The sequence below is a fragment of the Carettochelys insculpta genome, chromosome 5 (genome assembly GCF_033958435.1).
Source record: "Carettochelys insculpta isolate YL-2023 chromosome 5, ASM3395843v1, whole genome shotgun sequence".
In the NCBI taxonomy this organism is placed as follows: Eukaryota; Metazoa; Chordata; order Testudines; family Carettochelyidae; genus Carettochelys; species Carettochelys insculpta.
In genome coordinates, this window is record NC_134141.1 from 56,047,363 (window position 1) to 56,069,760 (window position 22,398).

At 44.4% G+C, this 22,398-nt stretch overlaps 1 protein-coding gene across 4 annotated transcripts in view; it reads left to right on the forward strand.

The window, feature by feature from the left end:
- Positions 1 to 379: 379 nt before the first annotated feature.
- HSD17B3 (hydroxysteroid 17-beta dehydrogenase 3) overlaps positions 380 to 22,398 on the forward strand; it is a 52,178-nt gene continuing 30,159 nt past the window's right edge. For all 4 annotated transcript variants that reach the window (XR_012645703.1, XM_074995113.1, XM_074995114.1 and 1 more), the window contains exons 1-3: positions 380 to 590; positions 8,202 to 8,248; positions 16,861 to 16,936. Coding sequence is in view for 3 of the 4 variants with exons in the window: in XM_074995113.1 (XP_074851214.1) it covers positions 398 to 590; positions 8,202 to 8,248; positions 16,861 to 16,936 (316 nt within the window). In the remaining variant the exon portion in view is untranslated. The remainder of the gene's footprint in view (positions 591 to 8,201; positions 8,249 to 16,860; positions 16,937 to 22,398) is intronic.

Below are 22,398 nucleotides of genomic sequence, written 5' to 3' on the forward strand. Positions count from 1 at the left end.
TTGTAATTTGTTCAGCAGCAAAAGATCTGGATGCAAATGTCCCTCAAATTCAGAATTGTTTTTGTCCAGGGTTTTGGGTTAGACCCATCTTTAATCTCTATGAAAATTCTTTTTTGTTCCTTAACATTTTCCAAAAAAAAATGAGAAAAGGAATGTTGTATTAAAACCTGGTATCGGAAATTATACTTTGGTTTTCTGTTTTTTTTTTCTTTTCCTTTCCAATAGGGTTCTACTATTCTCTCTCTTCCTTCTGAGCATAGTATGGGGAAGTCAGTTTAATCTTAACTTTTGGCACTCAGTGTGGGGGAAAAAAAATCACATGACCCAGAGTGTTTGATTAGACTGTGCTAATGTTCAGAGAGTAGCAGTGCACTAGGAGACCGTTCAGGGGAAGATAATGTTGGTATTTCATGCAAGCTCCCTGGATCAATTCACCATGGGAGAGTTCCAACAGCAACTTCTCACTCTTTGGGGAGGTCTAATTTGTCTGTTTACTCTGGTGAAATGCATTAGATTTTTGAAGGATTTGTTCCCGCATGTATGGATTGCTTTGCCTGCGTCTTTCTTTCGGTCAATGGGAGAATGGGCAGGTAATAGAGCTTTCCTTACATTGTTATTGCTGTAATTGAGTGATGAATTTCTGTGTAATTAATCATGAGTATTTCTTCCCCCTACCCTCTTTCAGAACTAAACTTGTAACTTTTTCTGGGGAGGGAGTTTGTTCAGTGATTTTAGTTTGTATGAAGCAGAAATTTTTGTATAGGTGGGAATACAGGAAAATAATCAGAATGATTATAGAAATGCATAGTTTCTTAATACATATGTATGGATTTTAACTTCCCTGCATTCTTCCCTGCAGTGATACACGCCAGTTCTAGCACCCTTTATTCTGCTTAAGTGTTTTAGTTTTAAGAACATCACACATAAAGCAAATAATTTAACATCAGCATCTGTCCCCATCCTTGGAAGCTGTTTGCTTTTATCTGGGGTTACTTGCTCCCCGTAGAGTTTGTCTAAAGCAGTTACTAGTCAATAATATCATTGTCATTGTCATCAGCCTTTAGAGTAAACTAAAAACTTGTTACGTTGTCCAATTGGCTGCTTCATTTTAAACCTACCACATGTCCTCAGAAGAAGAATCTTTAAATGTTGAGACATGGTTAAAAATAAAATATTTTCTTTATATTGAATACTGAGGCTTTTATTAGGCTTGTTTAACTACTGGCATTAATAGTAGGATTGAGAAATTATTGCAGCTTCTGAATTGCTATAGTATGAGTGTCATGACCTAATAAATTTATCCCTGTCTAAGATACCATAGGGCTTCTTATTTGTGAAGATACAGACTAATATGGCCACCCCGAGACCACTTGGTAGCAAAAATGTCAGCATAATCAAATGCCAATTTTAGCATCAACACTTGTCTCTCCCCAGTTGCAGTCTCAAGATCCAGGTTTCACTTACTCCAGGGGGAGGGATAGCTCAGTGGTTTGAGCACTGACCTACTAAATCTGCAGTTGTGAGTTCAAGCCTCAAGGATTTAGGGATTGTGGCAAATAGATGTCAGGAATAGGGCTTGGCCCTACCAAGAGGGCAGGGGACTGGACTAGATGATCTCCTGAGGTCCCTTCCAGTTCTAGGAGATGCATACATGTGTGTAGTTAATGGGAGTCAATCACAACTTGCTGCACATACTACAATTGGCAACCACTTCTTTTTCAGAAGGCCAGCACAAGGCTCAGGTGTTACTCAAATAACCCCTAAAACCTGTATCAACTTGCAACTTTATTGGCAATACAAGCCTAACCGTGGCTTTCTGTGGGAGGTGGATTTCTTTAAGTGGAAATTCTTTGGTTGAAATCCTGATCCCAATTAAATCAATGAGCTCACTGACAAATGGCAGGTTTATTTAAACAGTTCATTGCATCACATCGAGCAGGATGTTCTAAAGGTACTAATTCAAACTGATAGATCCAGATCTATAAAACAAAGCAGCAGAAATGTAGCACTTCAAAGACTAACAGAATGATTTATTTGGTGATGAGCTTTCATGGGACAGACCCACTTCTTCAGATCAATTACTTTTCCAATACAGACTGACATATATAAGTACAGAGGACCAAAAATAAAAAAAAATGCAATAAAAACTGACAAATCAAATAGGATAGAAGGAATGGGGTGAGAGATAGGGGGATGTTAATTGTCCTTTCTGAGATAATTACCAAAATCAAAGGAAGGGCAGCAGTCCTTGTAATGTGTGAGGTAGTTGAAGTCTCTGCTCATACCATGTGTTAATATGTCAAATTTGAATATGTATTCTAACTCAGAAATCTCACTCTCTAATCTATTATTAAATTCTCTGTATTTCAGGACACAAAGTCTCAGGTCTTTAACAGAATGGCCCACTCCATTTAAGTGTTCACTGACCGGCTTATGTGTATTGAGTTTCTGGATGTCTGCTCTGTGTCCATTTATTCTTTGGTGAAGGTTTTGCCCAGTTTGTCCAATGTACATAGTGTCAGGGCATTGTTGGCATATAATGGCATATATAATGTTGCTGGAAGTGCACGAGAATGTGTCTTTGATCTGGTAACTAACATGGTTAGGTCCAGTGATTGTATCCCCAAAATAAATATGTGGACAAAGTTGACAGCAGGGTTTGTTGCAAGGAAGAGTTATAGGATGTTTATTACTATGGTGTAGCCTGTCATTGGTGGTGAGAATCTTTCTCAGGTTAGGAGGTTGTCTATAGGAAAGGACAGGCCTGTCACCTAGAACCTTCTGGAGTGTAGCATCCTGATCCAGAATAGCCGTGTCTACACATGCACGCTACTTCGAAGTAGCGGCACTAACTTCGAAATAGCGCCCGTCACGGCTACACGTGTTGGGTGCTATTTCGATGTTAACATCGACGTTAAGCGGCGAGACGTCGAAGCCGCTAACCCCATGAGGGGATACGAATAGCGCCCTACTTCGACGTTCAACGTCAAAGAAGGGACCGTGTAGTCGTTGTGCGTCCCGCAACATCGAAATTGCGGGGTCCTCCATGGCGGCCATCAGCCGAGGGGTTGAGAGACGCTCTCTCTCCAGCCCCTGTGGGGCTCTATGGTCACCATGTGCAGCAGCCCTTACCCCAGGGCTTTTGGCTGCTGCTGCGGCAGCTGGGGATCCATGCTGCAGGCACAGGGTCTGCAACCAGTTGTTGGCTCTGTGGATCTTGTGTTGTTTAGTGCAACTGTGTCTGGGAGGGGCCCTTTAAGGGAGCGGCTTGCTGTTGAGTCCGCCCTGTGATCTTGTCTGCAGCTGTGCCTGGCACCCTTATTTCAATGTGTGCTACTTTGGCGTGTAGACGTTCCCTCGCAGCGCCTATTTCGATGTGGTGCTGCGCAATGTCGAAGTTGAACATCGACGTTGCCAGCCCTGGAGGACGTGTAGACGTTACTCATCGAAATAGCCTATTTCGATGTTGCTACATCAGAATAAGCTATTTTGATGTTGGCTTCACGTGTAGACGTAACCAATAGGTTGTAGATTTTTAATGATGCACTGCAGGGGTTTGAGTTGGAGGCTGTAGGTGGAGACAAGTGGTGTTCTGGTGTTGATCTTCTTGGGCCTATCTTGAAGTAGCTGGTTTCTGGGTATTCATCTGGCCCTGTCAATTTGTGTTTTTACTTCTCCTGGTGGTAATTCAGTTTTATGAATGCTTGGTAGAGGTCTTGTAGTTTTCGGTCTCTGTCAGTGGGATCAGAGCAGATGTGATTGTATCTAAGGGCTTGACTATAAACGATGGATAGTGTGGAGTAAGCTGGATGGAAGCTGGAGGCATGTAGGTAAGTGTAGCAGTCAGTGGGTTTCTGGTAGAGGGTGGTGTTGATGTGGTCATCAGTGATTTGTACTGTGGTATCCAGGAGGTGTATTCTTCCAGAGTCTCTTTACCATGGGTCCAAATGATAAAGATGTCATCGATGTAGCGTAAGTAGATGAGGGGTAATGGGACGAGAGCTAAGGAATACAGACCTGTCAAGTCTGCTGCTTTGCCCTCACAAACTACTGCCTTTCAACTATTGTTCTACTGGGAAACCTACTTAAGTACTGGTTATTTTGTTGAAGGGGTTCTGTTTCCATATGATATAGGGGAGTAATATATGTATTAAAAGCTACGATTGGCATTAAAACTGTCTCTCATAATTTAGACTACCTGAATCCATACTTTCCAGGGACCCTCACAAAACAAACTGTTTTAAAGCTCATATTGCACATTTAATTCCATTCATTATGAAGACTTCTTGGGACTACCTAGGAATTGTTCAGTTTGTTCCCTGTGGTCAGTTTGTTTGTTCATATGGCACCCAAAGCATTCTGGTTGCTGTGCCTCTTCCCTGATGATATTTCAAGCCAAATTAAGGGAATTATGAATACAAAATTGAAGGGAACAAGTAGGTGAGTGGATGGGTGAGGGTCACACACATGGCAAATTTGCTTTGATTGCAATCTGTATGGCTACAGTTACGCTAGTGAGTTTTGTAGACAAAACTGGGATTTTGTAGACAAAACTCATGGAGCATGCGCACACACAATGCATTTTGTCAACAGAAACCATTGACAAAAAAGCTGTATGATCCCTTTTGTCAACAGAGCAGATCAAAATATGGATCCACTTTTATGCGTAGATGTGATCTGTCTGCAGAAGTTTGGTTGGAACATCTCTTCTGTCGACAGATCACTGTTGTATAACCATAGCCTCTGTGTTTATGTCTTGCTTGGGGATCATTGCATCTTTCAGCTTTGTTCTCTAAGAGGTTCAGATATCATATTTTAGGACTGGGTGGGGCAGCAGTGGACTGAATGGAACTGGAGTGGTGGGGAAGGATTTGCCAGAGTAAAGGAGTCTTGAGGTGAGACCGAAGGGAAGAGGCAGGCAAAAAGAGAAGAATGCCAGGTGGACAGGGAGACAGACCAGGATGAGGAATTGGAAGGGAGAATGGATAAAAAGGATCAGAGTGCTCAGTAGTGAATTCCACTAGCTGAGTGCAAGGGGGTAGTCCATGACTGTAGTAGCTCCTCATTAGGTGATGGGGAATGATGGGAACTGGTGGGTCTGGTTCACTCCCTGAAGCCTCTGCTTCTAGCTGGAGACCAGGGCAACCACACTTGGTACAGAGAGTTACTGGGCACCTTGACAGGGTACCTCTACACTGCAATGAATAACCCCTGGCTGGCCCGGGTCAGCTAATGCAGGCTTAGGCTGCAGGGCTATAAAATTATGTGATAGTTGTTTGGGTTTGAGCTGGAGCCTTGACTTCTGAGAATCTCCAAGGCAGGAACCATCAGAGTTCAAACTGCTGCAGTGCAGTTTAGTAGTCACACAGCCTGAACATGAGTCAGCTGCACTGCAAACGTATCCATAGTTTGGTCTGAGCCATATGGAGTGGGAAAGAGGCAAAGGGCCTGGCATGTTACTCAGCCCCACCTCTGTCCAGGGAGGGAGAAGTGGAGACCCAGTGGACAAGATTCAGCCATTGCATCTTTTACTTTTGCTACTAGTTGGTGTGAGGAGGAAACTCTGAGGGACATGGGATTTTTACAGGTTACCTGAAGAATCCTCTGGGCTGATGGTATTTATGACAGGTGCTTAAACATGGGGTAAGTCTGGAATCTTCAAGAAACCCATCTCCCATGACTTTCAATAAAGTAGTGCTCCTGACTGCCCCTTTGTGTCCTGAGAGATGAGAACATTTTGGTCAAATTCTTTTGCAGAAACAAATCAAGTCCCTTGCTTTGGTATCCTGCCTTCAGCTGCTCAGAAAACTTTCAAAAAATGCAAAGCCAGTGTAATGGACAATTATGCCACAACATGCCTATACGAGAATTTTCTTCCTAACCACATGCATTGGATAATTGGCTTGTCTCTGACTCAGTTTCTCCATCTATATTGGGGCTAATACTGATCTAAAGGTACCTAATAGGGTTGCTATAAGGATTAATTAACCAATGGTATTAAAATACTTTGTAAATTAAAAGAGCTAAATGAGGTGATACTTAATTGAAAAAAAATTACAATGCCAATAAATGAAATATCTAGGACAAAATGACATTGGTTCAGAATATTGTTCTGCTGACACTTTAAGGGAAATTATAAACCATTGTTTCTATACATTATATTTAATCATGGATTAATGGAAGCAGGTTCCTTGGGAAAAAACTAAAATTAGACTAAAGTTTCTACTTTTAGCTTAGCCTTTTGAGCATTGGGCATTAGTATTTATCAAATTCTAAAGCAGGGATGAGCAACCTTTCTGAGGTGGAGTGCAGAAAGTTGACCCTTGGACCTCTATGGATAGTCCGAGTGCCAGTGATACATTTTAAAGTCACTGATAGTCCTACTTACAACGGGCAGAATTTCTTATGACCCCAGCATTGTCTTATCAATCATAGAATCATAGAATACTAGGGCTGGAAGTACCTCGAGAGGCCATCGAGTCCAGCCCCTGTCCTGATGGCAGGACCAGGTATTGTCTAAACCATCCCTGCTAGACATCTATCTAACCTGTTCTTTAATATCTCCAGCGATGGAGATTCCACAACCTCCCTTGGGAATTTATTATACTCTTTGACCACCCTGACAGTTAGGAACTTTTTCCTAATGTCCAACCTAAACGTCCCTTGCTGTAGTTTAAGTCCATTGACTCTTGTTCTATCCTGAGGCCAAAAAGAACAAGTTTTCTCCCTCCTCCTTATAACGCCCTTTTAGATACCTGAAAACCACTATCATGTTGCCCCTCAGTCTTCTCTTTTCCAAACCAAACAAGCCCAGTTCTTTCTGCCTTTCTTCATAGGTCACATTCTCTAGACCTTTAATCATTCTTGTCACTCTTTTCTGGACCCTCTCTAATTTCTCCACATCTTTCTTGAACTGCAGTGCCCAGAACTGGACACAAAACTCCAGCTGAGGCCTAACCAGTGCAGAGTTGAGAGGAAGAATAACTTCTTGTGTCCTGTTCACAACACACCTGTTAATGCATCCCAGAATCATGTTTCCTTTTTTTGCAACATTATCACTAAAACAGCAAACATGATTCTGGGACGCGTTAATAGGTGTGTTGTGAACAAGACACAAGAAGTCATTCTTCCTCTCTACTCTGTGCTGTTTAGGCCTCAGCTGGAGTATTGTGTCCAGTTCTGGGATCATTTTAAAAGTATAAAGGGCCTTTTTCTGCTGTGATCTGAAATGTTTTTTCCCCAGCAATACACAAAAGTACAGACTTTGTTGAACTACTGATATGCAGTATTTCAAAACCTAACTCATGGTTTTGGACATTTAAGGTTATCAGTATTCTATTTTTTAACATAAAAATGCATAAACAAAAGTGCCTGGTATGTACAGATTAATATCATTGTGACTCCTCTCATGCTCTGCTGTAATTTCTGTTTTTACTGGCACAGGAAAAGTACCTGGTCTTATTTCCACTGGTACACTGGGCTTATGTTTTGTTGTGTAAACATCAACTAATAATTTACCTTGTCAAACTCCACAGTGTGGTCTCCAATTACCAAAGTACTTTCAACAATCATATTAATAGATTTTTCTCCACTTTTACTTGGTACTCTGAAAATCGTGGCAAAGCAAATGTCCCCACAGAGGCTCTGGTGCGGGCTCCAGCCCCAGCCGTGTGCTCCAGCAGGGACTCAGTGGCAGGGGTTCTGCAGCTGGGGATCTGTCGCCTGCCCCGGCCCTGTGCTGTGGTGGGGGCTTTGGCCCCAGCCTTGCACTCTGGTCCCATGCTATGATGGGACATGCACAGGCAGCCCCGGCTCTAGCCCCGCACTGCAAATGGGGCCCTGGTGGGTGCTCTGGCAGGGGTGCTGAGCTCCAGCCCTGTACTTCAGTGGGGACACCACTCCCGAGCCCCACAATCTGGCAGGGGCTTATCTCCCTCTTCCCCCCGTGTTGCAGCAAGGCCAGTGGGGGCTCCAGTTGTCACCCCAACCTCTGCGCTGGCTGGCCTCAGTGCAAGGTCCCAGCTGCATGGGGGGGAGGAGCAGTGGAGCTCAGCTCCCGCCTCATGTGCCTTTAGAAATTGGCTTGCAAGCCAAGCATGGCACGCATGCTGGGGTTGCTGACCCCTGTTCTAAAACATGAAGATTCAATAATGAAGAGATGAAAATGAAAGGATGTTATACATTTATTTTTCTTCCTCTAGTGGTCACAGGAGCAGGAGATGGAATTGGAAAAGCATACTCTCTTGAGGTAAGATAAACACTTTTAAACTCAAAGTGGAAATATGGAGGAGTGGGAAATTTCTTTGCTTGCACAGTAACAGAGAGATGGCCGCGTTAGTCTATATCCTATCAAAACAAAGAAGCAGTCCAGTAGTATTTAATGTCCACCTAATAAATTATTTTATTAGTCTTTGAAGTGCTACTGCCTTTTTCTTTGCTTCCAACAGTTTCTGCAACTGTTAGTAAACTGTTTCTAAAGTTAAGAGCTAACATTATACATGCTTAAGAACCCAATGTTTCTTCTGTTTGTATGCAGAACTTATGTTATGACTTAGGGTAGGTCTACACAGGAAAGTTATTTTGAAATAATTATCATAGTGTCCACATGACACATCCACTATTTTGAAATAAATTTGAAATAGCAGTTGACTTTTTTTAAATTGGTAAACCTCATTTCATGAGGCAAAGCACCTATTTTGAAATAGAATCATAGACTCACATAATTCTAGGGCTGGAAGGGACCTCAGGAGGTCATCTAGTCCAGTCCCCTCCCTAAAGCGAGATCAACCCCCAACTAAATCATCCCAGCCTTGACTATGTCAAGCCGCCACTTAAAAACCTCTAGGAATGGAGATTCTACCATCTCTGTCAGTGATGCATTCCAGTACTTCACCACCCTCCTGGTGAAATAGTATTTCCTAATATCCAACCTACACCTCCTCCTCTGTAACTTCAGACCATTGCCACTTGTTCTGCCATCTGTCACCATTCAGAACAGTCTCTGCTTATCTTCTTTAGAGCTCTCCTTCACAAAGTTGAAGACTACTGTCAAATTGCCCCTCAGTCTTCTCTTCTGCAAACTAAATGAGCCCAAATCTCTCAGCATCTCCTTATGTCATGTGCTCCAGACCCCTAATAATTTTCGTTGCCCTCCTCTGAATTCTCTCCAATGAGTCTACACCCTTTCTATACTGGGGGCTACACCCTTTCTATACTGGGGGGCCTAGAGCTGGATGCAATACTCCAGATGAGGCCTCACCAGAGCCGAGTAAAGGGGAATAATAACTTCTCTAGATCTACTGGAAATGCTTCTCCTAATGCACCCTAATATACCATTAGTTTTCTTGGCTTCGAGGGCACACTGTTGACTCATATCCAGCCACTCATCCACTGTAATCCCCAGGTCCTTTTCTGTTTCACTGCTCCTTAGCGCATAGGTTCCCAGCTTGTAACAGTGCTTGGGATTCTTCTGTCCCAAGCGCAGGACTCTGCACTTCTCCTCATCAAATTTCTTTTGGCTGAATCCTCCCATTTGTCTAGGTCACTCTGGACCCTATTCCTACCCTCTAATGTATCTACCAGACCTGCAACCTTAGTGTCATCTGCAAATTTGCTGAGGGTGTAATCCATCCCCTCATCCAGGTCATTAATAAAGATGTTGAACAGTATTGGTCCTAAAACTGAGCCCTGGGGCACTCCACTTGAAACCGACCACCAACCAGACATGGAGCCATTGACCACTAGCCGTTGGGTCCATCTGTCAAGCCAGTTTTCCATCCATCTTACCATCCGTGTATCCAATCCATACTTCCTTAACTTATGGGCAAGAATGTTGTGGAAGACTGTATCAAAAGCTTTGCTAAAGTCAAGGTATATCACATCCATTGACTCCCCCCCATTCACAGAGGTTGTTACCTTGTCATAGAAACTAATCAGATTGGTCAGGCATGACTTGCCCCTGGTGAATCCACATTGACTACTCTTGATCACTTTCCCCTCTTCCAAGTGCTCCAAAATGGATTCTTTGAGGATTCCCTCCCCGATTTTTACCATGGATTAAGGTGAGGCTGACCCATCTATGGTTCTCTGGATTGCCCTTCTTTCTTTTTTTAAAGATGGGCACTGCATTTGCCTTTTTCCAATCATCCCGGACCTCTCCTGATCTCTACGAGACTTCAAAGCTAATGGCCAAAGGCTCTGCAATGATATCTGCCAATTTCATCAGTACCCTTGAATGCATTAAATCTGGACCCATGGATTAGCGTGTGTCTAGCGTTTCTAAATAGCTCTTAAGCTGTTCTTTCCAGACCAAGGGTTGGCCAGCTATATGAAATAGCTATTTCAAAATATGAGCTGTTAAGGCAGGGAATAACACCTGTTTCAAAATAAGCCATAATGCATCCAATGTCTGTATTTTGAAATAGGCTCTATGGCTACATCTACACTATGCCCTTAACTTGAAATAAGATATGCAATTTGCACTACACAAATTGCAGATCCTATTTCAAGTTAATTTCGGAATAGGCTATTTAGGCTTGGTCCAGCAAATTCTCTCGTTTGGGACTGGTCTGGTCCCAAGAATGGTGGATCAGGGAGGTCCAAAAAACAATTTTTGTTTATTGTGTCCAAACCAGCATCCATTATCCAGGGATCACATCTTTCCAATGCAGCAGAATGAGTCAGTTTCATTATCTGCAGCATTTCTTCTTCCCTTGCCTTTGGTACTGTTCTCAGTGAATGGACAGAGGGTGGTGAATGGATCAGCTATGGAAGAATATGCAGACTAGGGGGAATTAGCATGAATGTCCAATTACATCTTCAAAACTACATTTTTGAGTGCAAATACTTGGAACAGTACATGTAAGCAAGTGTTTGGATGACATTTAACTGATTTGTTGTTACAAGTGGTTGTGTTGCCCTCACACGTGGGTTTTGCATCCATACAAAGGGGTCAGATTCAGCACATACAGATTACTTTGTGCCACTGGACCAATGTAAAGCAACTGAAAACCCATCTTATCACCACATCTATCACTGCTTTGTGTTGCTGGAGAGGTACAGAATATCTTGATTGCTTTTGGGAAGTCTGGCTCTTATAGACCAGTCACTATTTGGAGCATTTGTTAATTATTTTGGCTTTTGAGTATGAGTAAGAGGCAGATTCTGCTATCTTTACTGACACTGAGTAGGCCCTTACTCTACCACTAGCCTTATTGATTTTAACTTTGCTCAGCTAATCTACAGGGTAGAGGCCAAGCACAAGAATCTGTGTCTTGCCTCTTCTGATTTACTGTACTTATTTGCAAGTATAAGCCACTCTGAGGTGCTGACTGTGCCTCATGTTCATTAAATCCTTCCGCAGGCTCAAATATTTGAGGCTGTAGCAGTAGTAGAAGAAGTTACATTTTTAAAAGCAGTTTGACAGAATCTGTTTCTCTTTTCAGTGAGCTTCATCTTTGCAGCCTTTGCAGGGGCTTTGGTGAGGGCTCCAGCCCCAGCCCTGTGTTCCAGCAGGGGTTCCATGGCTGGGGTTCTGCAGCAAGGGCTCCAGCTCCTGACCCAGCCCCATACTCTGGTGGGGACTTTGGCACCAGCCCTGCACTCTAGCCCTGGGCTATGGCAGGGATGTGCGATGGGTGCCGCTGGGCATGGGGCCCTGGTAGGCACTCTGGCAGGAGTGCCTCGCTCCAGACCCAGGTTTCAGCAGGGATGATATGCTGCACCCTGGCCCTGCTCTCCAGTGGGGGTTTGCCTCTCCATGCTGGAGCAGGGCTGGCAGGGGCTCTGGCTTTCGCCCCAGCCCCTACCTCAGCCGTCCCTATTGCAAGGTCCCAGTTGCATGTGGAGGGAGAGGCGGGGCTGAGCTCCCAGCTTGTGTGCCATTAGAAATTGGCTCGTGTACCAGGAAGTTTTTGGAGAATGTTGGGGATAACATCTTGGTACAAGTGCCGAAGGAATCGACCAGGGGCCATGTGCAACTTGACCTGCTGCTCACAAAGAGGGAAGAACTAGTAGGAGAAATAGAAGTGGGTGGAAACCTGGACTGCAGTGACCATGAGATGGTAGATTTCAGGATCCTGATAAAAGGAAGAAAAGTGAGCAGTGATATGCAGACCCTTGATTTCAGAAGAGCAGACTTTGACTCCCTGAGAGAACTGATGGGCAGGATCCTCTGGGAAACGAAGATGAAGGGGAAAAGAGTTTGAGAGAACTGACAGTATTTTAAAGAAGTCTTACTGAAGGCACAGGAACAAACCATCCTGCTGCATAATAAGAAATGCAAATATGGTAGGCAACCAGCTTGGCTTAACAGGGAAATCCTTAGTCAGCTTATACTCAAAAAAGATGTGTATAAGAAATGAAAATGTGGACAATTGACTCAGGAGGAGTATAAATATATGGCTGGAGAATGCCAAGCAGTAATCAGGAAAGCGAAAACAAAATTGGAACTGCAGCTGGCAAGGGATGTGAAGGGTAAAACAAGAAGGGTTTCTACAGGCATGTTAACAATAAGAGGGTTATCAGGGAGTGTGTGGGGCCATTACTGGATGAAAGAGGTAACCTAATGACAGATGATGTAGGAAAAGCTGAAGTACTCAATGCTTTTCTTGCATCAGTCTTCACGGGCAAGGACAGCTCCTACACTACGATGCTAGACAATGCGGTATGGGAAGGTGGAGGGCAGCCACCAGTGTGGAAGGAATGAGTTAAGAGCTACCAAGAAAAACTAGATGTACACACATCCATGGGCCTGGATTCAATGCACCTAAGGGTACTGAGGGATTTGGCGGAGGTCATTGCTGAACCTTTGGCCATTATCTTTGAAGACTCTTGGAGATTGGGAGAGATCCTGGAAGACTGGGAAAAGGCAAATGTAGTGCCCATCTTTAAAAAAGGAAAGAAGGACAATTCAGGGAACTATAGACCAGTCAGCCTTACCTCAATCCCTGGGAAAATAATGGAGGGGATCCTCAAGGAATCCATTCTGGAGCACTTGGAAGAGGGAAAAGTGATCCAGAGTAGTCAACATGGATTCACCAAGGGCAAGGCATGCCTGACCAATCTGATTAGCTTCTATGACAAGGTAACAAGCTCTGTCGATGTGGGGAAGTCAGTGGATGTGATATACCTCGACTTCAGCAAAGATTTTGATACAGTATCCCACAACATTCTTGCCCATAAATTAAGGAAGTATGGATTGAATGCATAGATTATAAAATGGATAGAAAGCTGGCTTGATGGTTGGCCCCAATGGGTAGTGGTCACTGGCTCATTATCTGGATGGTGGTTGGTTTCAAGCAGAATGCCCAAGGCTTGGTTCTGGGTTTAGTATTGTTCAACATCTTTATTAATGACCTGGATGAGGGACTGGATTGCACCCTCAGCAAGTTTGTGAATGACACTAAGCTAGGGGAAGAAGTAGGTTCGTTGGAAGGTAGAGAGAGGATCCAGAGTGACCTGGATAAATTGGAGGTTTGGGTCAAAAGAAATCAAATGTGGTTCAACAAGAAGAAGTGTAGAGTCCTTCATTTGGGATGGAAGAACCCAAGCATTGTTGTATGCTGGGGACTGACTGGCTAAGCAGTAGTGCAGCAGAAAGGGACCTAGGGATTATGGTGGATGAAAGGCTAGATATGAGTAAACAGTGTGCCCTTGTAGTCAAGAAGGCTAACGGCATATTAGGGTGTATTAGGAGGAGCATTGCAAGCAGATCTAGAGAAGTGGTTGTTCCCCTCTATTCAGCAATGGTGAGACGCCATGTGGAATATTGTGTCTACTTTTGAGCCCCCCATTATAAAAAGGATGTGGATTTGCTGGAGGTTCAGGTTCAGCAGAGGGCAACAAAAATGATTAAGGGGCTGGAGTACGTGAACTATGAGGAGAGGCTGAAGGATTTGGGCCTATTTAGTTTACAGAAGAGAAGGCTTAGGGGTGATTTAATAGCAGACTTCAACTTCCTGAAGGTGAGCTCTAAAGAGAATGGAGAGAAATTGATCTCAGTGGTGACAGACGGCAGAACAAGGAGCAATGGTCTGAAGTTACAGAAGGAGAGGAGTAGGTTGGATATTAGGAAAAACTACTTCACCAGGAGGGTGTTGAAGCACTGGAACGCATTACCGAGAGAGGCGCTGGATTCTCCATCCCTTGAGGTTTTTAAATCCTGGCTTGACAAGGTCCTGCCTGGGATGACTTAGTTGGAGTTGATCCTGCTTTAGCAAGGGGGCTGGACTACATGACCTTCTGAGGTCCCTTCCAGCACTAGAATTCCATGATTCTCTGATTCTGTTCTAAGTGTGGCATGTGTGCTGTAGGTTGCTGACCCCTGCTGTAGAAAGCTAAAACAACTTTTGTATAGATCATAATCCTGTAATTTTAATTTATCTGAGAATTGCCAGTTTGTGTATGCAACTGCAGTAAGAGCATGCACCAAAGAAGCCTAAAATCTGTGTGACAGTTTCAGAACTGGAACAAAACAAGGGACTCTGGTGAATAGTCATCAATGGCCTATGCTCCAAGATGTAGGAGGGGTAGAGGCTCATTCTGGAAGCTGCAAAAATGCATTACAAGGTGTATTTTTTTTTACTGGTTGGATGTGTGTGAATGCCTGTCATTGGAGTCTATGCAGTACATTACAATGCTTGCTTATGCCTCCGTCTGGCCCAAGCCTTCTAATAGCCTGTTTCACATGCTTAGACGCTTGTTGCTTGGCAGAAGTAGTAATGATGATCTTGCCTTTTAAGAGTCCCACAAGTTCGTGAGCATTTAAATCCTTTACCACTGGGAGTCAGGATTTCCTAACACAAACAGGTTCATGTTGCATAATGCTGCAAGCTATTGCTTGCCCTCATATCCAGTGGGAAATTCTGCTCTCTAGCTGCATCACAGACCCTGTCTGTAGTAGGGAAATGTATTGTCTTAGAAAGTGCTTTAAATAAGATATTTTAACTAACAGAATATTAAACATAACTTTCCCTTTAAACATGACTGATTAAAAATGAATTTTCTCAGTAATAACCAGGCCATAGTACAGGCTAGGACAGTGTGATTTTCCAGCTTTCTATTTTTCATTGAAAAATTGGCCATTGTCATGTCTCATTTCCATTGAGTTTGCTATAGAGAAGGTAAAATGATGGTCAGTCTTCTGTCACAATCACTCTATGAGGATTTTATTACCTGGCCATAAACATTTATACTTGGCTGAAATTAGGCATCCAAGGTCTTAGCAATAAAAATCACAGTCATTTGCTTTTTTGCAGCAAACTTCAATAAAAATCCATGATGTGTATTTTTTAACAGAGAAGCTCAGAAAAATAGCTCAGTTTTTGATGATATTTATGTTGCCAGAATGTACCTGAATGCTTAAAAACCCATCTAAATGGTCCCAAAATTACAACTTGGAATGAGTGACCATGGAAACAGCGATCATGTCTCTGTTGCCTTCCAAATGGATTGGAAACAGCTTGAGTCAAGCTTACTGTGGACAAAGGGAAATTTGCCAGTACACAGACAATTAGAGTTCTCTTCCTGAGGACTTCAAATGCAGCCCTTCAAATGAGCTTTCAAAACACCACAGTGTCTAAGTGTTTGCATGTCTCTTTGCAGCACTGGACAATTATGTAAGAGTCTCCAAAAGCTCAGAACTGTGAGAATGGTCTTTGTGCTGAAAATGCAAATTTTTTTTCCAATACATTTAGTGGACAATTTCCCCCTCATGCTCTCGATGTAGCAAATTTTTAAACAAAGATCCTTATTTCTTAACATTCTTTTCATTGTTTCAGGAAAGCTCAGTGGGACAAACTGTTTCCCTGGAATAGATTTAGGGGAGAAAGCGTTGCAGGGAGTCAGTTACGGAAATGAATGCCTTTTCATGTGTGGGCTTCATCAGCTAGTTTCTTACTCTAAACCTGGTATTTTCAGATGAGGCTGGCCTTAACTCTGCACATTCATTTAACTCTGTCTCTCCCTGCTTCCATGGACAGCTCTCTAGCTTCAGATGAATTCTCTCTTTTAATCATGCTACCAAGCTCTAGTGTAAGCTCAGCTTGTTAAAAAGGTACAGTCTTACAAGCTGGGGCATATATTTTTTTCAATCTGTGCACAAAGCTATAATTGGGAGTGGAAATGTTCATGGTGTGTGTGTGTGTACAAACACAGAAAAGTTAGATAAAAATATAAAATGCTCTTGATGGAAGGTTGCAATCTAACACTGCTTTATTTTTTAGACTTCTGAATTATAACACGTAAGCCCTGCAAACAGAGACAAAGCAGGCTGCCCCTTAAAACAGCCTTAAAACAACTCACTCCGTCTTAGTCAAGGCTGGCTGGCTTCATGCAAACTGACTGCTGCAAGGCCAAGAACTACAACAAGAAGCCAAAAACTAATCAGAGCCTATGACTATTTGTTTTGCATTATTTTAATATTACTTCACCAACTATAAATAGATTTACGTTAAAAAGTTTTTGCATCTACAAACCTTAACTCTTACTGACATTTGTAGGGATATGCTTTTGCATGCATAAAAGCTCAAGCTTGTTTATTTACTTTACTTGTTTATTTACTTCACCATATGTTATAAAATACAAATTCTAACCAAAGTCCAAAATATATAACCTCTGAAAAACTCATCCCAAAGTTAGGACCCTCCTGCTATTGAATACAACCCATTTAGCCCCTTTTATCCAGGGAACAAAATACACATTGGAACAAGATGAATTATTATAGAACGGCATAGTGATTAACAAATTCAGCTCCTGCTGAATTAATGGGAAAGTCAGTCCACAGCAGAAAAAAGCCATTTAATGTTTGCATCACCAGCATGTCATTGTTTTTAATAATAATTTTAAACACCTCTTTTATAGCTGGCAAAACGTGGATTAAATGTTGTTATGATAAGCAGAACACTTGAAAAACTGCAGAAAGTAGCCACTGAAATTGGTAAGTATTTTGAAGACTGCTTTAAAATAACTATCAAGCAGGGTGGTCTAATAGGGCACTGAATTCATGAGACCCTGGATTTTGTTCCCAAAGTGTTCACAAAACGTGAACTCTCATACCACTCAGATGAGTATCCTTATCCCCCAACTGATAGAGAGAAATACTTTGTGAAGGCATAGAGATTAATTTTTGAACAGTTACATAGATGTGAGGTGAGGCTAGTTATTGAAACCACATCTCCTTATTCTCAGTCATGTACTTTAACCACTAGAGAACGCAGCTGAATTGACAAGGGTTACTCCTCTAACACATTCCACCCCATGAGTTATAGTTATGCCATAGGAGGTCCCAGAACTGGAATTATACATGGGCAGAAGCCCAGAACTAAAATAACATTTATCTGAAGTGTTGGCATGGACAGTAAAATTTCCACCTGTTCAGACAGGAATACTTAAAAAAAAATCAAGATAAGACTTGAGAAAAAGACACGATGTGTGGAGTGCAGACCAGTAAAGCCATTGTATCTGTTACTAGTGTTGTACATTTTGTGCATTGTATGTAAAACATTGATCAAACTATAAAAGTAGAGCTATATTCACATTCAGAGCACTGGATGTATAACTGGACATCACATAGGGTTGCCAACTTGATAATTGCAGAAAACCGAACACCTTTGTCTTCCTCCACCTCTTCTCTGAGGCCCCAAACCTGCTGAGTCCATCTCCCATCCCTCGATCACTTGCTTGTTTTCAGTGGGGTGGGGCAGAAGTTTAGAGTGCAGGCTGCTGGCTGGGGGTACAGCAGGAGATGAGGGGTTTGAGGTGTGGGAGGGGACTTATGGCTGTGACAGAGGTTTGGGGCATGCAGGGGAGGGTTGGGAGGGGTGGTGTTCATAAGACAAGCTCTAAGCAGCCCTTTCCACAGGCACCTCCCAGAAAGCAGTAACATGTTCCCCTGGGTCCCAGGCAGTGGTGCATCTAGAGGCTCTGCACACTGACCTTGTCTGTAGGCACTACACCACTGTGGCCAACCAGTCTTTTAGGGGCTCAGTCAGCAGTACAGTAATGTCACAGTGAGAAGCCGGCTGTGTCCACATTATGGCGGGTAGCTATGTGTGTCAGCGAAAGGCTCTGGAGGACGGGAGGCACGGAGCCAGAGGAGAAAGGCTTCAAGTAGCTCCATTCTGCCAGAGCAGAACTGAGCAAAATATGGCCTGTGACCCAGATTTGGCCCACCAAGCCATGCGATCCGGCCTGTGGGTACAGCAGGAGCCTCAGTCAGGTTCCTTGCCTGCCCTGCCCCCACGTACCACTCAGAAAAGCCAGATGTAGGTCCCTGTTTGTCTGTGAAGAGCTGCCAGCCCAGCAGGAGAGGGGGAGAAGCTTTGTGCACCGGCCCTGCCCCCAGCACAGTCTTGCAGCTCCCATTGGTTAGTTGACAGGCAGCGCTCTCAGTGCTCCTCCCTCCTTCACTCAGGCTCACAGCTGTTCTCAGATGCACATGGCCCCATAGCCAACTGCTTTGAACAGCCTGCTGGGGCATGGAAGTCAGGGAACTTGCTGGGCTGCTCGCTGGGAGTCAACCCAGTAAGTGTCTTCTGGCCACAGCCTGCTTCTGGTACCCCATCCCACCCCATCCCTTTGCCCCACACTCCTAGTTCCCTGCCTTATATAACCCAAACCCTTTGTGCACTCTCCTGCACTCATACCCCCTCCCAGCACTGCATCCCAGTGCCCTGCCCCAGGTCACAAACCCTCCTACCCAGAGTCACAACTCAAACCCCTGAATCCCAGTCTGCTGCCCTTGGTTACAATCCCTTTCATTACCCAAACTCTCTCCCAGATCCCACACACCCTCCTGCACCTTACTCCCTTACCTCAAGCTCCCTTCTGCACTCAACCTCCATCCCAGACCCTGCACCTCTTCCATTAATATCAAGGAATAGTGGGGCCCTGGACCACTTGTCAAATTCTTGGAGTGCTTCTCCATCAAAAATTATTGCCCACCCCATGCCGGAAGTTTTCACTGTTGTGAGGAAAGGTGCTTTTTCTTCTAGGAGTGTCCCTGTGGGTGCTCCACTCTGGATGTTGGTGCCTCCTCATGCTGGTGCTTGGAGATTCTTCTACAGCCATGGTTTCCCACACTGTGCATATGCAGTAGCACTTCCTTGTGTTATCTGGTGCATGCACGACATGAGCCCCTCAGTTCCTTTTCTCCCATCCTTGTCTGCAGATGGAGCTTCACGCTGTCTGAAAGACAAAGAGTTAGGTGGTTAGGTTGTTAGTTTTAATGTTGTTTCCCTTATCAAGGTTTCTCTTCCCATTTGAAGAAAAAAAAAAGAGTTTATTAAGTGTTAGGATTTGTTACTGCATCATCACCATGCTCCCTGGGCTTCTAGTCATGTGCAACGTGCTGGGAAGTCTCTGATGGTCACTCTTCCTACATCAAGTGTTTGGGTGAGGGCCACGAGACCCAGTTCTACACCCAGTACTCCAGCCTCATGGTGAGGGCTATAAGGGGCTGAGCCCACAGGCTCAAAACTTATTTTCATGAGACGTCCCTCTAACCACCAGCCCTGCAGCAGCCTTCTGCTAAGGATTTGGCACGGGAGACCAAAGGAAAGGAACAGTGGCACATCCCTCTTCCTCAGTTGGGCCCCACTCCGGCAGTCATGGACCCTTCTCTGGCATGTTCCTGGCCTATGGCACCAGGTTAATGGGTCACATCAGTGGGAAAATCTGCTGTACTCTCCCCAGCATCATCTGTGCCAGCACCACAGAAGAGGCTGCTCTCAGAACCAAGCCACCAACACTTGTTGCCTCCGACACCGTTGGCACTCCTGGCCTCAGCTGCCTCTACTCCAGGAGCTAAGAGGTCCTCAAAGACTAAGTCCTCACCCTCAGTGCTGGACCCAGAGTGCAAGTGGCACCGGTCCAAGTCTCCACAATCGCTCACACCAGGCACTGGACTTGCCACCAAACAAGTCCAGGTCTGACGCACCGCCCAAATCCCATGTGGCCCTGGAGTCGTCATGGAAGTAGCACCAGGACACCACTTCACTGAAACCTCCATCACCAGAGTGTGGCATGGTGTCGAAAAGGTGCCACGGAAGACTTGCCACTGAGCGCACACACGGAGCTGGTGCTGGCATTGCTCGGCTCTCTGCGCTGAGTGCCCCCATTGTCACTGGCCTTCCTGTGTCCATAGAATTGTCCAGGGTTTTTGCAAGGCTTGTGGGCTAGGCTGCTCACTCCAGGAAGAGGTGTTTCTGACTGTAGGAGTAGTGTTTTTTCATCACAACCCTCCAGCCCCATGCACCCCGACTGTACCTGCAGCCACCACCACTGAAGCTCGCATGCCACTGTTCTCACCCTCACAAACTGACGCTGCAGAGGTCCTCATGGTAGGTACCCCACTGCCATCCCCCACTGGCACCATCCATGGTGTCCAGGGATCATCCCCTATTGCCACAACCTACTACGTCAGCAACATAACCGCTGTCTCAGCACTTTGGGGCCAAGGATTCCCTGTCAGAGGGTGAGCATGGATTTCCTTGCCTTTGTCAGACGATGTGGTGCTCTCGGTGTTTTATCCTCCTGTGGATGATGCCAGGGCATTTCAAGAGTTATTCCAATGGGTGGCCCATGCACAGGAAAAGGATCTGTGGGAGATGCCAGTCAAACAATATAGGCTTCTCCACAACCTGCAGCCTCCTTCTTCTTCCAGAATCGCAATGCCTGTGGACAAGGCCATTATGAACCCCACTAATGTTATATGGCACACACCAGCATCCATCCCTCCTACTAACAAGCGGACGGACATGCAATACTTCATGGCCTCCAAGGACACAGAGTTCTTATTTACCCACCCACAGCCAAACTCACGTGTGGTAGATGTATCTGCAACAAGACAAAGTCCTTCCATTCCACCCTTCAGGACAACTCCAGAAAAAAGTGGGACACAATGAGGTAGAAAGTCTATTTGTCTGCCATGTTACTCCTGCAGGCAGAAAATTATGTGGCCTACGATGAACATCTGAACTATTCCAAATTGCAGACCTTACCTGAACAACAGCACTTAGCCCTCATCAACATTATCTGTGAGGGGCATATTATTGCCTGTTCATCTTTGCTGTCTGCAATGGATGTCGAGGACAAGGTAGCTAAAATCACGGGATCTGACATGGTCATGAGGCATGTGTCCTGGCTCCAGCCCTTTTAAGGTCCCCATAGACCTCCAGCAGAAAGTGGAGGACCTCCCTTTGACAAGCAGCATCTGTCTGCTGAAAAAAAACTGATGAGGTCCTTCATTCTATGAAGGATTCCTGCACCACGCTGCATACACTGGGAATGTACAGTCCACCCCGCCCCCGGTCAAGCAGGCCTGCTACTCTCCCTAACAAAGAGCACAGGAGCAGTTCCAGTGGTAACAGCAACATTGTGAACTGCACCAACTGCATGGGTCCCAGCGGCAATAGACTAACAGGCAACAGTAACAACAATCTGTAGCATCCCAACCTTGACAACCTAAACAACAGTTTTGAGGGTGTGGCCAAGACTCTGAGATCTTTCTGCTCTGGGCATTGCACAGTATGGGCACTGTTCATTTCATCACTGTCTTTGTTCCTTTTTCTACTGCTGGGCCACCTCAGATGACAGGGTCCTGGAGCTAGTGGACCAGGGATACTCTATCCCAGTGAAAACAAAAAAGCAGTAAAGTAGCACTTTAAGGACTAACAAAATAATTTATTAGGTGGGAAGCTTTCATGGGACAGACCCACTTCCTCAGATCATAGCCATACCAGAACAGACTCAATATTTAAGACACAGAGAACCAAAAATAGTAATCAAGATTGACAAATCAGAAAAAAAATTATCAAGGTGAGCAAATCAGAGAGTAGAGGGGTCGGGGGGGAGGGGAGTCAAGAATTAGATTAAGCCAAGTATGCAAAAGAGCCCCTATAATGACCCAGACAATTTACATCCTGGTTCAAACCACGTGTTAATGTGTCGAATTTGAATATAAAAAAGAGTTCAGCAGCCTCTCCTTCCAAAGTAGTGTGAAAATTCCTCTTCAGTAAGACACAAACTCTTAAGTCATTAACAGGATGGCCCACTCCATTAAAATGTTGGCTGACCGGTTTGTGGATCAGGAGTGTTTTTATGTCTGTTTTGTGCCCATTAATTCTTTGTCTGAGAGAGTTTGAAGTCTGTCCAATATATAAAACATCTGGGCATTGTTGGCACATGATGGCATATATGATGTTAGTTGAGGAACATGAGAATGTGCCCGTGATTCTGTGACTAACCTGGTTAGGTCCAGTGATGGTATCTCCAGAAAAGATATGTGGACAAAGCTGGCAGCCACCTTTGTTGCAAGGAAAAGTCCCAGGACTGGTGTTCCTGTGATATAGACTGTGGCTGTTGGTGAGAATCCTCATAAGGTTGGGAGGTTGTCTGTAG